Here is a 15,714-nt window from a genome sequence, read left to right as displayed (position 1 = left end):
AGTAGGTGTAATTAGTTTAAAATTGTTGTAATATTTTTCTGATGTTTGTAAATATTTTTTTATTTTTTGTAACTTAGTTCTTTTTTATTTTTTGTACTTTAGTTAGTTTATTTCATTGTAGTTATTTGTAGATATTGTATTTAATTAATTTATTGATAGTGTAATGTTAGTTTTAATTGTAGATAATTGTAGGTATTGTATTTAATTTATTTATTGATAGTGTAGTGTTAGGTTTAATTGTAACTTAGGTTAGGATTTATTTTACAGGTAATTTTGTAATTATTTTAACTATTTTAGCTATTAAATAGTTCTTAACTATTTAATAGCTATTGTACCTGGTTAATATAAATACAAAGTTACCTGTAAAATAAATATAAATCCTAAAATAGCTATAATATAAATATAATTTATATTGTAGCTATATTAGGATTTATTTTACAGGTAAGTATTTAGCTTTAAATAGGAATAATTTATTTAATAAGAGTTAATTAATTTCGTTAGATTTAAATTATATTTAACTTAGGGGGGTGTTAGTGTTAGGGTTAGACTTAGCTTTAGGGGTTAATACATTTATTAGAATAGCGGTGAGCTCCAGTCGGCAGATTAGGGGTTAATGTTTGAAGTTAGGTGTCGGCGATGTTAGGGAGGGCAGATTAGGGGTTAATACTATTTATTATAGGGTTAGTGAGGCGGATTAGGGGTTAATAACTTTATTATAATAGCGGTGCGGTCCGCTCGGCAGATTAGGGGTTAATAAGTGTAGGCAGGTGGAGGCGACGTTGTGGGGGGCAGATTTGGGGTTAATAAATATAATATAGGGGTCGGCGGTGTTAGGGGCAGCAGATTAGGGGTACATAAGGATAACGTAAGTAGCGGCGCTTTGCGGTCGGCAGATTAGGGGTTAATTATTGTAGGTAGCTGGCGGCGACGTTGTGGGGGGCAGGTTAGGGGTTAATAAATATAATACAGGGGTCGGCGGTGTTAGGGGCAGCAGATTAGGGGTACATAAGGATAACGTAGGTGGCGGTCGGCAGATTAGGGGTTAAAAAAAATGTAATCGAGTGGCGGCGATGTGGGGGGACCTCGGTTTAGGGGTACATAGGTAGTTTATGGGTGTTAGTGTACTTTAGAGCACAGTAGTTAAGAGCTTTATAAACCGGCGTTAGCCCAGAAAGCTCTTAACTACTGACTTTTTTCTGCGGCTGGAGTTTGTCGTTAGATTTCTAACGCTCACTTCAGCCACGACTCTAAATACCGGAGTTAGAAAGATCCCATTGAAAAGATAGAATACACAATTGACGTAAGGGGATCTGCGGTATGGAAAAGTCGCGGCTGAAAAGTGAGCATTAGACCCTTTCCTGACTGACTCCAAATACCGGCGGTAGCCTAAAACCAGCGTTAGGAGCCTCTAACGCTGGTTTTCACGGCTACCGCCAAACTCTAAATCTAGGCCAAAGTGTTTTAAATATTTTGACAGTCTCACAAACTGAAAGGTGGCAAAAAAAATCAAGATCTGCAAGGAGAAAATCTTAAAAGGATACTCCAGACCTGACAGAGAAATTTTATCTACGCCCATGTTCAGTCCATTAGCAGAGGTAGGTAAACTCATTTTACAATAAGGAAAACAAAGCACTTTGAATTTTGTATTAGGAATTTCACTGCGTGTTTTTGCATGTGTAGTGTAGTTTTATTACGATTTCTATTGTGCATCTTATTTCCTGTGTAATTTCAATATGAATTAAAAATTTTTCCATAAATATGATTTTTGCAGAATAATGTTTACAATTTTAAATGCAATATTTTTATTTCATTTATTAATTTTATTAAATTTTTAAATTAAGATATTTTTGTGAGCCCTATTGTAATGGATGCATCACATTTAATATTTTGTTTCTTGCTGGATACTATCATCTAGATTACGAGTCTTGCGTTAGCCTTTAAAAGCAGCGTTGAGAGGTCCCAACGCTGCTTTTTAACGCCCGCTGGTATTACGAATCTGGCAGGTACAGGTGTACTGCTCACTTTTCTTCCGCGACTTGAGCTTACCGCAAATCCCCTTACGTTAATTGCGTATCCTATTTTTTTAATGGGATTTACCTAACACCGGTATTACGAGTCATGGAAGAAGTGAGCGGTAGACCCTCTCCTGTCAAGACTCCTGCCGCATTTAAAAGTCAGTAGTTAAGAGTTTTATGGGCTAACGCCGTAACATAAAACTCTTAACTAAAGTGCTACAAAGTACACTAACACCCATAAACTACCTATTAACCCCTAAACCGAGCCCCCCCCCCACATCGCAAACACTTAAATAAATTATTTAACCCCTAATCTGCCGACCGGACATCGCAGACACTTTAATAAATATATTAACCCCTAAACCGCCGCACTCCCGCCTCGCAAACACTAGTTAAATTTTATTAACCCCTAATCTGCCGTCCCTAACATCGCCGACACCTATCTACATTTATTTACCCCTTATCTGCCGCCCCCAACATCGCCGCTACTATATTAAATTTATTAACCCCTAAACCTAAGTCTAACCCTAAGTCTAACCCCCCTAACTTAAATATAATTTAATTAAAACAAAATAAAATTACTACAATTAAATAAATTAATCCTATTTAAAACTAAATACTTACCTATAAAATAAACCCTAAGATAGCTACAATATAACCAATAGTTACATTGTAGCTAGTTTAGGATGTATATTTATTTTACAGGCAACTTTGTATTTATTTTAACTAGGTAGAATAGTTTTTAAATAGTTATTAACTATTTAATAACTTTCTAGTTAAAATAAGTACAAAAGTACCTGTAAAATAAACCCTAACCTAAGTTACAATTACACCTAACACTACACTATAATTAAACTAATTACCTAAACTACCTACAATTAATTACAATTAAATTAAATAAACTAAATTACGGAAAAAAACCCCCACTAAATTTCAGAAAATAAAAAAAGAATTACAAGGATTTTAAACTAATTACACCTAATCTAATCCCCCTAACAAAATAAAAAAGCCCCCCAAAATAATAAAATTCGCTACCTTATACTAAATTACAAATAGCCCTTAAAAGGGCCTTTTGCGGGGCATTGCCCCAAAGTAATCAGCTCTTTCACCTGTAAAAAAAATACAATACCCCCCAACATTAAAACACACCACCCACACACCCAACCCTACTCTAAAACCCACCCAATCCCCCCTTAAAAAAACCTAACACTACCTCCCTGAAGATCACCCTACCTTGAGCCATCTTCACCCAGCCGGGCACAAGTGGACCTCCAGAGGGGCAGAAGTTTTCATCCAATCCGGGCAGAAAAGGTCCTCCAAGCAGCAGAAGTCTTCATCCAGACGGCATCTTCTATCTTCATCCGGAGCGGAGCAGGCCATCTTCAATCCAGCCAGCGAGGATCATCCTCTTCAAACGAAGTCCAAGCGAAGAATGAAGGTTCCTTCAAATGCGGTCATCCAAGATGGCGTCCCTTGAAATTCGATTGGTTGATAGGATTCTATCAGCCAATCGGAATTAAGGTAGGAAAAATCCTATTGGCTGATACAATCAGCCAATAGGATTGAGGTCGCATTCTATTGGCTGATTGGAACAGCCAATAGAATGCAAGCTCAATCCTATTGGCTGATTGGATCATTTTATTAGGGGGATTAGATTAGGTGTAATTAGTTTAAAATCCTTGTAATAGAGTAGGGTTGGGTTGGTTGGGTGTGTGGGTGGTGGATTTTAATGTTGGGGGGGGGTTATTTTTTTTACAGGTGAAAGAGCAGGTGAAAGAGCTGATTACTTTGGGGCAATACCCCGCAAAATGTAATTTAGTATAGGGTAGGGAATTTTATTATTTTGGGGGGCTATTTTATTAGGGGGATTAGATTAGGTGTAATTAGTTTAAAATCCTTGTAATTCTTTTTTTCTTTCCTGTAATTTAGTGTTTTTTTCCCCGTAATTTAGTTTATTTAATTTAATTGTAATTAATTGTAGATAGTTTAGGTAATTAGTTTAATTATAGTGTAGTGTTAGGTGTAATTGTAACTTAGGTTAGGAGTTATTTTACAGGTACTTTTGTACTTATTTTAAGTAGGAAGTTATAAAATAGTTAATAACTATTTAATAACTATTCTGCCTAGTTAAAATAAATACAAAGTTGCCTGTAAAATAAATATAAATCCTAAGCTAGCTACAATGTAACTATTAGTTATATTGTAGCTATCTTAGGGTTTATTTTATAGGTATTTAGTTTTAAATAAGATTAATTTATTTAATTATGGTAAATTTATTTCATTTAATTTAAATTATATTTAAGTTAGGAGTTTAGAGTTAGGGTTAGACTTAGGTTTAGGGGTTAATAAATTTATAGTAGTGGCGGCGACGTTGGCGGCGGCAGATTAGTGGTTAATAAATTTAATATAGTTGCGGCGACGTTGGGGGGGGGGGCAGATTAGGGGTTAATAAATATAATGTAGGTGTCGGCAATGCTGGGGGCATGAGATTAGGGGTTCATAAGTATAATGTAGGTGGCGGCGGAGTCCGGAGCGGCGGATTAGGGGTTAATAATATAATGTAGGTGTCAGCGATAGCGGGGGCGGCAGATTAGGGGTTAATAAGTGTAAGATTAGGGGTGCTCTTTAGCAACACACCCATGTTACCGCAAAACTCGTAATCTAGGCGATTATTTACAGACCCCTACATATAGTAGAAACATTTTTACAAATAATGGAGACCGGACAGAGATGGTATGAAACAATTTTTTTATTTAAATCTTTTATGAGTCAATTGAAATGGTTAGTTCATTTTATTCCATGGTATTCAAATTTGAGGCCAATACAATTTATATGGTTACTTTTCACTTTTCAAACTGTGGAACTTACTACCAAAGGAGGTAGTGAATGCCAATACCTTAGATATGTTTAAAAATAGTTTGGATACATTTCTGGCTAGAAATAGAATTCAGGGATATGATTGCTTATGTTAAACGGGTCACCATTTTTAATGGGATTCATTTAAGCTCAACTGTAAGTATATTAGATTTGAATAGGTGTGTCAAAGGGCAAAAAAAAAAAGAAAATAATGAAACCTTAAAAACCAGTGTTGTACTTTAATTACCCAACATTCTCAGTCTTTATATTTCAAGGGGAAAAAAATATTTAAATGCAGCTCCCACATTACATATTTTCCCCTAATATGTACACGTTTAATGGTTTTGAAGCTTTCTTTTTTGTGCAGTGAAGAAAAGTAAAGAAACTAATAGCAAAGAATATCTGACATATTTCCAAAGTCTTTATTTTGTACATACCTAATTGCTCGAATGACAGTTTTAAGAGCCGGAGTTAGATCTTCAACTGATACATCGCAATGACACCCTTTTTCATCATGTGCTTCCTCAGTTCCAAGGATGATGTCAGCTAAAAGATAAAATCAGACACCAGCTAAAAGGTTGTACCTAGGAGTTTTTGAATACCATAGTTTTATGACCTATTAAACTTCATACAAAACACATAAATACCTGTACTTTAAATATTATTTGAGCATTATAAAATAAAGGATGTAAAACAAACTTATTGTTTCTAAAAAAGAATACGTATTGCCCTTCTGATAGAACACTAACTTCACAGTTTAAGACATAGTGCTGACATTTCAAGGAAAGTTACTAAAACTAACAAAAATAGTGTGAGGTTTCAATTAGTATTTTCTTTTATGGTATGTTAACTATTCGTATCCAGCCTCTTTTAGCTCACTTGTACCTATATAAATATATATATATATATATATATATATATATACACGCACACACAATCACACACAAATAACACTTATGAAGAGTATTAGTCTGATCCCATCCAGAAGGACAGTCAGTATACACACAAAACACCTTTTAATTCTATGAAAAAGTGGGTACTTCTCATGAGTATGGCTGTGATAATACAAAAGAGGACAGCACAGCAGAAAAAAACACATACATATATTTTGCAAAACAGACATAATTTCATACATATTGTAGTGAAAACCAAAGAGTGGCTTACACACATTCATCATTCTAGCCTACCATTTTTCTAACTTGTGGGCAACTCCTTTAAAACTGTTAAGGTAATTCATTTCATAATACTGTTATTTAATTATTTCAAAGACACAGTTTATTTTTGGTGAAGCTCCTAGGAGTCAGCACTGATTGGCTAAAAATGCATGTCTGTCAAAAGAACTGAAATAAGGTGGCAGTTTGCAGAGGCATAGATACAAGATAATCACAGAGGTAAAAAGTATATTATTATAACTGTGTTGGTTATGCAAAATTGGGGAATGGGTAATAAAGGGATTATCTACCTTTTTAAACAACAAAAAATCTGGTGTTTACTGTCCCTTTAATGTGTGTGACATCATGCAGTGGAAAGAAAATTATAACTTTAAAATTTTTAGAAAGAAGTCTACTACTCATTTAAAATTCAATGCTTTTGCATTGTCTTTTTGTTATACATTCACTAATTATGCAGTTCTCTTGTGTTTAGTTGTCCTTTAAAGGTGGTACCTGTAATTGTTGGGAAGGAAAAGATATGCTATAATGCTAAGGTCCTTCTTCGGGTACTCTACTTGTAAAAGACACATAACACACAAACTGCCTGTTAACATAATAAACTGAGTACTCAGATGCTATGTTATTGAAGTAAAATCCAGACTTTTGTTTCAACAAGTTTTTAAAATATATGTTTTTTTTTTTGTTTTTGTTTTTTAAATATATTTTTTTTATTGAGGTAAAGAATAACAGTAATACAACATGAAATATGCCCCAGAAACGGAGCAAAAGTGATGAGTAGTTATACAGTTCGCATATATCCAATAAGCTTGAAATAGAACCCTAAGGTATCAATTTGTCATTCATAATCATTGTCGGACTAGCAACAGTGTCATATGTATATAAACATTGGTTGTAATTATTTAACATAGAAGGCTCAATAGTAAGAGAATAGTCGCTGATATGGGTTATGTCAATTATTTCTAGAGTTGTGATTGGAAGATATAAGCTAGTTTGCGGTAATTATAAGTAACTAGGGCATATAACAGTGAAACCTCTTTTTTTTTATGTATCACGTATCTAATGGTCCCTATATTAACAAAAATCTAGTGATGGTGACTGATAGGGAGTTAGCTTTTGACTGGCCACATGTGGGCCAAATTATGTAGGGGAGGAGTTCAGCGGACAAGAGCCGCTTAATATGGGAAGAGAGGGGAGGGGGGAAAGGAGGGGGGCGTGTCCTGTTAGATCAGGTATAAGTATCCTTTTCAGCAGAAACTGGTAAGTGTTGGTCTAAAGCATATAAGTATTCAGGGTTTTGGTCTAGTTAACGTATATCTACCAGCTTGTGTTGAAATCATGATAAAATATTATATGGCTTATTAGTAGGTATGCATAAGATAAATATGAGGATGAGTCAACAATTTATCAATGGGAATATGCTAATTACGGGGTATGGGCATAGAAATATGGGCATAGACACAAATGGAGGAGGTAGTATTCTTGCCTGTTCAATGTATGGTAGGTATATGACATTTAAATGTCCATACTTAAAGCACTATATAGTATATACATCTGCGTCATGGAGGGCTAAACATAAGAATAAACCTAGATCAGTGTAACTTATGAGTAATACAAGTTATGTGGAACCTAACTACCTGTCTGAATTGTTACTTTACATGTACAAGCTATAAACTATGAGATGTAAGTATAAGATACTGTTCTAGAGTCTATATAGGTAAGCTACTCATCTGTCTAGCTAGTAGTCAGCTAGCACTTAATATGATAGTTTGAGTGTTTTCCGCAACGCTATTATTTATATTCCACAGATTTTGCTTTGAGAGTGACTAAATGGCTTAACACATAAATATTGACATGGGATTATAGTTAAGTAGTCAGCAGACAAGCAGCGCTTTTGGAAATGTAGCACCAATAAAGATTAACGATAGTGGTTATAACACTGAGCAAAAATCTAAAGTATGACACTAATGATAATAGTAGAATATATAATAGTTGTAATACCTTATGCTGTGATGCTATTAAAACTGCATGTGTAACATGCCAACTATATGCTGAACCAAAGGAGGAGCAATGGAACTGTGAGGAGGATTTAGAAATAAATTCGGCCGATGACTGTGTGTCTTTAATCTCTCAGGAGGTCTCGGTGGTGTTAGACAGTTGGCTCAAACAAGTAATGCACTAAGTTTGTTGAACTAAGTGTTCCTGAACAGAAGACTTATTGGGGAAACCCAGAGGGTATATTTTGCTTTTAGGAACTCTAGTGAGTTATATAGATTATAGATCTTTTGTAAGTTAAATCAGGAGGGGCTACTTAATAAGTCAGGCATCCTTTAGTTATTATTCTGTGCTGTAAAAATTAATGATATGGTTTCTGATTGGGCTAGGGAATAAGTTAAGATATTGCGAGGGTATTAAGAATAGTTATCTAGGGAGGGGCAATACAGAGCTATTAAAATATTGACATGTAATCATGGAAGGGTGTATGGGAAAAGAGGGATATCAATAGTGCATATTTCCAAAAGAGGATGGGGGGGGACAGAGAAAGATCTGGTAGGTATGTTGTTTAAAACACATATGCATTTAGTGTTGCGCACAATTGGCTATGAATATAGTACAAGTTTAAACATAGACATAAGACAGAGTGACTCTTATGCAATATCAACAATAGCTAGGTAGTGAGATCCCCCAAAAGGTGAGGGGAACATGCACAAAATCAACTCTACCTTGCAACCCATCCCTACTGTATAACAACATATGGCCCCGCAATGAATTAAACAGGAGAGAGCTAGTGAAATCTGAGCTATGTCTGTATAAGGAATTATGAAAAGTTTAACTGTAGAGCGTCCACGTGTGCAGTAATAGCTGCAGCCGGCTTGGTAGTGTAGTGTCACATAGACATATATATATATATATAAGGCCACAAAGGCAGATGAGGCCCAAGAACATATAGGCATAAATCAGTAGGGATAGTAGAGAAAAGGCAAGGGGCAGAAATGGGTCTTAAAATAGAACAGGAATATTCACAACTATGTTTAGGGAAGGAAGTCCATATCTTTGATTACCCCATGCCTCTCTTAGGTAGTCCGACTGTGTCGTGCCAGCAGCTGATAAGAGGGTCAGACCTTGTGCAAAATAGCCATGGTTTCAGCAACCCCTCAATGCTGGATCGTCGCTTGTTACTCAGCTGCATATAAAGATGATCCGGTATCTTCCCTGGGGTTGTGGAGCTGCCCCATGAGTCAGGCGGGTCTTTTCAGGCATCGGTGAGGGAGAGGGCAATGGTCTGTGCCGACCGGGTTGCTTGGGTGCAGGGGGCCGCTCCGGTATAAAAGATGGCCTCAATGTCGTTCGAGTGTCGGGTGCTCTCCGGTTTCCTCCTGCCACTATTGCGCTGTGGGGCCCTGTTACTTCGGGTAAGAGAGGATGGACTGGCTTTGTTCCGGTATTCTGAGCACTCCCGTGTAGGAATGCCCACCCACTGAGCTGCTTGCTCCCTTATTACGAAGCTAGGTTTGGGGTCGCATGTGGGTTCTGATGATATGCGCTGCCTTCTTAGGTGAGGTGTCTCCTGGTGGGTAGCGGCATCCGTCACTTTACATTTTTCAGCTTGCTCGTGAGTTGCCTTCCCCATGGCTGCATATAAGGTGCTGTGCAGGTCCTCAAAGTTGCGGAGCATCTGCAATTCCAGCTCCCTAAGGGCCGCCTGTATCTGTATATTTACACCCCTCTCCATATCAGGATGCTGTGTTGTTGTGAATGATTGCAAGCTTCTTTACCCGGCTGCTAGCAAACCGGGGGGGGGGGGTGGTGGAGGTAGTTGAATGCAAAAATAGTATAAGGCCCCGGTCGTCGCTCTCTGGAGACTTAAGTTGTATCTTTCAGCCGATGTGAACAGGGCTATATTCGGTATTAGAGTGATCCTTGTCTGCTGCTCTTTTAATTTCAAAGTTTTATGTAGAAGAATAGCTAGTTGGAGCGGAGATGACTAGAGTTTTCTAGAATTATAGAGAGAGCTTCTCCATTTTGCGACTCCTCATGGCTGTGGCTAGGACACGCCCCCCTTAAAATATATGTTTACAAGTGTGACTTCCATCTCCTGGTAGTGATACTAGGTGACCAGCCTGAATATTTATCAGCAGTACAAAGAAAGCTGCTTGTATCTGGCTTGAGCTCTAACAGCAGAAGACGTTGACACTTGTCTGCACAGCTAGCAACACATGAGCACTGGCCCGGTAGGGGGAACCTCTACTTTAAGGATGGATTATAGCTAGCACTGAGCTAGTGAAAAGAAAAGAAGGGAGAATGCATGGAAAATAGGGACATCACCCTAATTGTGGTTTTGTTGCATCTAAGAGGTTCATTTAAAATGTTTTACAGTTTTTTTGTTTTGATTTTTTGTAAAATAGATGTCCCTGTACTAAAAAACTTAAACAAAACAATTTTTGTGCTAAAGGGACATGAAACCCAATTTTTCTTTCATCAGTTAGAGCATGTACTTTTAAACACCTTCCCAATTTACTTCAATGTATCAAATTTGTTTATTTCTCTTGGTATCCTTTGTTGAAGGAGCAGCAATGCACTACTGGGAACTAGATTAACACATCCGGTAAGCCAATGACAAGAGGCATTTTTGTGCAGTCTTTATCAGCTGCTAGCTCCCAGCAGTGCATTGCTGCTCCTAAGGATACAAAGAGAACTAAGTAAATTAGATAATAGAAGTAAAATGGAAAGTTGTTTAAACATTCATGCTCTATGTATAATGTTGTGAACATGTTATTTGCCTTTACTGTCCCTTTAAGATTATGGGGTTGCATAACTGCACACCAATAGAGAAGTTGAAGTATTGCTTTTTAGCCAGAGGGCTCATATCTAATGCACAATATGCACTTTATGATTGTTTCAGAATCAAAATGAACTGCTTTAACTTAATCTTTCATTTTAATATATTTAAACTATTCAGTATGGAAGATAGATATAGCTTTTTATGTTTATATATACACATACACCTAAAGAGATCAGTGATTGTGACTTGTAAAAACAGATAATGTTGGTTTTCATAGCAGAAAGAATATGTTTTAGATAAATGATAGATAAATGGCCTTATTACACATATATATTTTACAAGTGACAAATTATCAATCTTAATACAACAAATGTGTTAGGGCAATAGTGATAAAACAACTATATTTTATGTTCTTCAGATAATTAACGTATGCTTTTGGCCACTACGTTTTACTTGTGTTTCCTTTTTCAGTAATGTTTTCTAAAGTTTCTTGGCAACACATTTTGTTAACTGTGGGACTATAAACTCATTCTAATCTAAAAAGTATTCAAGATAACCTCTTTCTGCCAGTTTCTCATCTTCCTGTTTTGTTCGTAGCAAGAAAGCTAAAAAGAATTTTAAAATTAACAATCAAATACAGTTTTACAGCCATAGCTTAAAGGGACATTATAATGCAAAATGTATATAATTTTAGTACTAGTGACCCTGCAATGCACAAAGCAGCTAAATAACTTCACAAGAGTGAGCACACTGTTGTCTACATGGGATACATGAACTAACTCTGTCTATCTGTGAAAAACTGTCAAATTGCACTGAAATTAGAGGCGTCCTTCAACTGCTTTGAAATTAGCATATGAGCCTACCTAGGTTTAGCTTTCAACAAAGAAAACAAAGAAAATCTGATGATAAAAGAAAATTGGAAAGTTGCTAAGCATTGCATGCCCTATCGGAAGTTTAATTTTGGATAGACTGTCCCTTCTTAAAGGGACATTAAACCCCAAAATTTTCTTTCACGATTCAGCTAGAGAATACCATTTTTTATTTTTTTTTAAAGATTTTTTATTGAAGTTTCAAAAAGCACAAAGAATACAAATACAACATTTGCCCAATCATAAAATTAACATTAGAGTACAACACAAAAATTGTGACACCCATCATATCTGTTAGGCTGGTAGAGGAGTAACTGAGCTACATATCAAGTTAAGTCATACATTTTTAGGGCTCACAGAAATAGACATAACCATAATGATACAATAAGGCCAGCCTTAAACTGTAAAGACCTATGTTGTGTCAAGGGAGGTGTCAGATGTATGATTGGGCGAACTGAGATGAAACTTCGTTTTATATTTTAATAATCGTAATCTGGTCTCCACATCTCTAGGGTGAATAAAATATGAATTTCTGCGATGATGTGGGGAGTTAGCTTTTAGAATGACCATAAGTAGGTCATAGAGCACTGGAAGGAAGAGGGATTACAGTGGGCAAGAGCCACTCGAATTGTGAGAGGGGGGAGGGGAGGGGGAGGAGAAAAGTGCTTAATATGCTCCAAGGGATCGTAACTCCGTGTGTGGAGATTACGTAGAGCTATACAATACTAAATAACCATATAAGATTAGGGTTATGGGATAGAAACCGATCAAATGGTGTAGAGTAGAAAATAAACACAGAGAGCATTTAGATTAGGCTAATAACAGAAGTCCCTCTATAGATTTTAACTCTATAGCAGTAGATTCTTCTAAAGGTATAAGACAGATTCACCTTCATAAAATGTTAGTGAAGGAGACTGTTCCTCAGAGCATTATAAGAAAAGCTAAATGTTATAGGGAGATAGTAAATATATAACATGTAAGTTACGCAGTCATAAACATACACCAGGAGAGTTAGTTTAAGGGACCCACATGGCTTTAGAGATATTGAGAGGAAGTCTCTAGTGATCGTGCAACATTTAAAATACAGTATTGAATAGTAAAGAACCTGCCATAACAAATAAGACATTCACGTGTTATCCAAACACTCTAAGAGCAATGGGTGTCAAATTATGGTATACATCAGTAGTAAAGATAGTGCAAGATAAGGCTTAAAAATAGTGGTGCAATGAAAATAGTCTAATATAGGGTAGAGATTAATCTCAATGCTTATACCTAAAATGCTGCAGAACTCTATACCCAAATGATTGAGAATGTAGAGATTGACCCCAGTATATCTATTAGCTCATCTAGTAACCACATTTGGGGCACTTTATGTGTAAAGCACCAGCTTTCATTTATAACGCAACAAGTCACGTCCAAAATGCCATGAAGAGCAAGGTCTAATACTTCAGACTGTAATGTCGTCATAACAGGCTCATACAGCTCAGTCCATGTAGCTTGGTCTGTAGAGAATAAAGAGTAAAGTCATTCTGTAAGAGGTCTCCTCAAAAGCAAGTGTTAGGGTGACCTGTCAGGTGCAAATCAGTGCATCATCTTACCCCACTCCAGATCTGATTGTGGGTGTAGGGGTAAACCGTGGGAGCAGGGAGGATGTATCTGTGCAGGCCCAGAGCCATCTTGTGTCATTGCAGTACATTCTCTGCTGAACAAGTCCCCTCATCTGCGCTGTCGCCAGTTCTCTGCTGCGGTCGCCTGCCACATAAGCTGTGAGGAAAGAGGAATTCTCTGTTCTGAGGTTCTTTGCTTGGGGTGCAGAATGTGGCTCCATGGAAGTAGCGGGGGGAGATTCGATTGTAGACTGGGGTTTTCCAGCGTCACCGCTTGTGTTATTTTGTGGACGTGAGCCCGTCAGGTTCCTCTTTAGTTTCGTTAGTGGCAGTTTAATATTAGATTGTTGCCTGGGTACAACTAAGCTTGAGAGGCTCCCTTCTGAGATCGCTATAAGCGCCTTGTGAGACTCAGAATCTGCAGAGGTTGTAGTCAGCAGGGAGTGCTGGGCTTCTGACGATGTTTCCTGCGTGCTAATCCGGCGCTTTAGGTAGGGGTTTTCCTCTGTGGATTGTCCGAGTGCTACTGGGGTTTGACAGCGTAAGGTCATAAACTCCCGTTTGAGATCCCAAAAGTGCCTGTCCATGTGCATTGAGAAAGCTTCCAAAGCTCTTGCCATTGCTGCCATCTTCACTATGCTTATGTAGTGTAACATAGTAACATAGTAACATAGTAACATAGTAGATAAGGTTGAAAAAAGACTGAAGTCCATCGAGTTCAACCTATACAAATCTAAAATACTTACAAAAAGCTCCAGTTAAGCTTAAATAACCCCATTAAAATGTGACCCATTTAATACTAGCAATCATATCCATGAATTTTGTTTATATACAGAAATGTATCCAGACTATTTTTAAATGTATCTATGGTATTGGCATTCACTACCTCCTTTGGTAATGAGTTCCACAATTTTATTGCTCTTACAGTGAAAAAACGTTTCCGTTGCAGGAGATTAAATCTCCTTTCCTCCAACCTTAAATTATGACCTCTTGTCAGAACCAATTTTCTTGGAATAAAAAGAGCTTCTGCCATCTCTGTATATGGGCCTTGAATATATTTATATAAAGTAATCATGTCACCTCTCAAGCGCCTTTTTTCTAAAGAGAACAGACCCAGTTTGGCTAGCCTCTCCTCATAGGTTAATTTCTCCAATCCCCTTATTAGCTTTGTGGCCCTTCTCTGAACTTTTTCTAGTTCTGCAATATCTTTTTTAGCAATCGGTCCCCAGAACTGCACTCCAAACTCAAGGTGAGGTCTTACCAGGGCTTTATATAATGACAGAATTATGCTTTCCTCCCTTGAATCAATGCCTCTTTTAATACATGCTAGTATCTTATTAGCCTTTGAAGCCGCTGCTCTGCATTGTGCACTCATCTTTAGCTTGTTATCTATTACTACTCCCAAATCCCTTTCCTCCTGTGTTTGGCTAAGTCTTGTCCCATTTAAAAAATACATAGCCTGCTTATTTTTACTTCCAAAATGTAGAACCTTACATTTTTCCGTATTAAATCTCATTTTCCATTCACTTGCCCATAGTTCTAATTTTAGCAAATCCCTTTGCAAAGAGAGTTCATCCTGCTCTGACCTAATGACCTTACTTAACTTAGTATCATCTGCAAAAATAGAGATGTCGCTATTTAATCCTTGCTCCAAGTCATTTATAAAAATATTAAAAAGAACAGGGCCCAGTACTGATCCCTGGGGGACGCCACTGATTACCTTTGTCCAATCTGAGTATGATCCATTTACTGCTACTCGTTGCTCCCTATCTTTTATCCAGTTATTTATCCATGAGCTAACATTTTCAGCTATTCCCAGTCCCTTAATTTTGTGCATTAATCTCTCATGTGGCACTGTATCAAATGCCTTTGCAAAATCTAAGTATATCACATCAACTGATTCCCCTTTATCTATATTTTTACTTACTTCCTCGTAGAATCTAATTAGATTAGTTTGACATGATCTATTTCTCCTAAAGCCATGCTGATTAGAACTCATAATCTTGTTTACACGAATATGCTCATCAATATAATCCCTTATAATCCCTTCAAATATCTTCCCAACTATTGATGTCAGACTAACTGGTCTATAGCTTCCTGGATCATCCCTGCTTCCCTTTTTGAAGAGTGGCACCACATCAGCTTTACGCCAATCCTGGGGTACCATGCCTGAGGATAATGAGTCTTGAAAAATTAAGAGTAAAGGTTTGTCTATAACAGTGCTAAGTTCCCTTAACACCCTTGGGTGTATTCCATCTGGGCCTGGAGTTTTATTTACCTTAATATTTTTTAGTTTTTTCCTGATATCCTCTAAACAAAACCCAGTTAGTGGTATGGACTGGCATGTTCTATTCTGTTCCAAAGTATCATTCAATGGTTCCTCTCTTGTGTATACTGAAGAAAAAAACTGGTTTA

The 15,714-nt window shown here is 37.0% G+C and overlaps 1 protein-coding gene across 1 annotated transcript in view; it reads right to left on the bottom strand.

Annotated features, from left to right (window-relative positions):
* The window catches only part of KCNQ5 (potassium voltage-gated channel subfamily Q member 5), a 433,357-nt gene that overhangs the window by 72,048 nt on the left and 345,595 nt on the right, over positions 1-15,714 (bottom strand). The window contains exon 15 of the mRNA XM_053711999.1: positions 5,309-5,417. Within this exon, the coding sequence (XP_053567974.1) occupies positions 5,309-5,417 (109 nt within the window). The remainder of the gene's footprint in view (positions 1-5,308; positions 5,418-15,714) is intronic.

Source organism: Bombina bombina, chromosome 4 (assembly GCF_027579735.1).
Source record: "Bombina bombina isolate aBomBom1 chromosome 4, aBomBom1.pri, whole genome shotgun sequence".
In the NCBI taxonomy this organism is placed as follows: domain Eukaryota; kingdom Metazoa; phylum Chordata; class Amphibia; order Anura; family Bombinatoridae; genus Bombina; species Bombina bombina.
The sequence above is the reverse complement of the archived record's forward strand: the minus strand, read 5'-3'. Positions and strand labels throughout refer to the sequence as shown.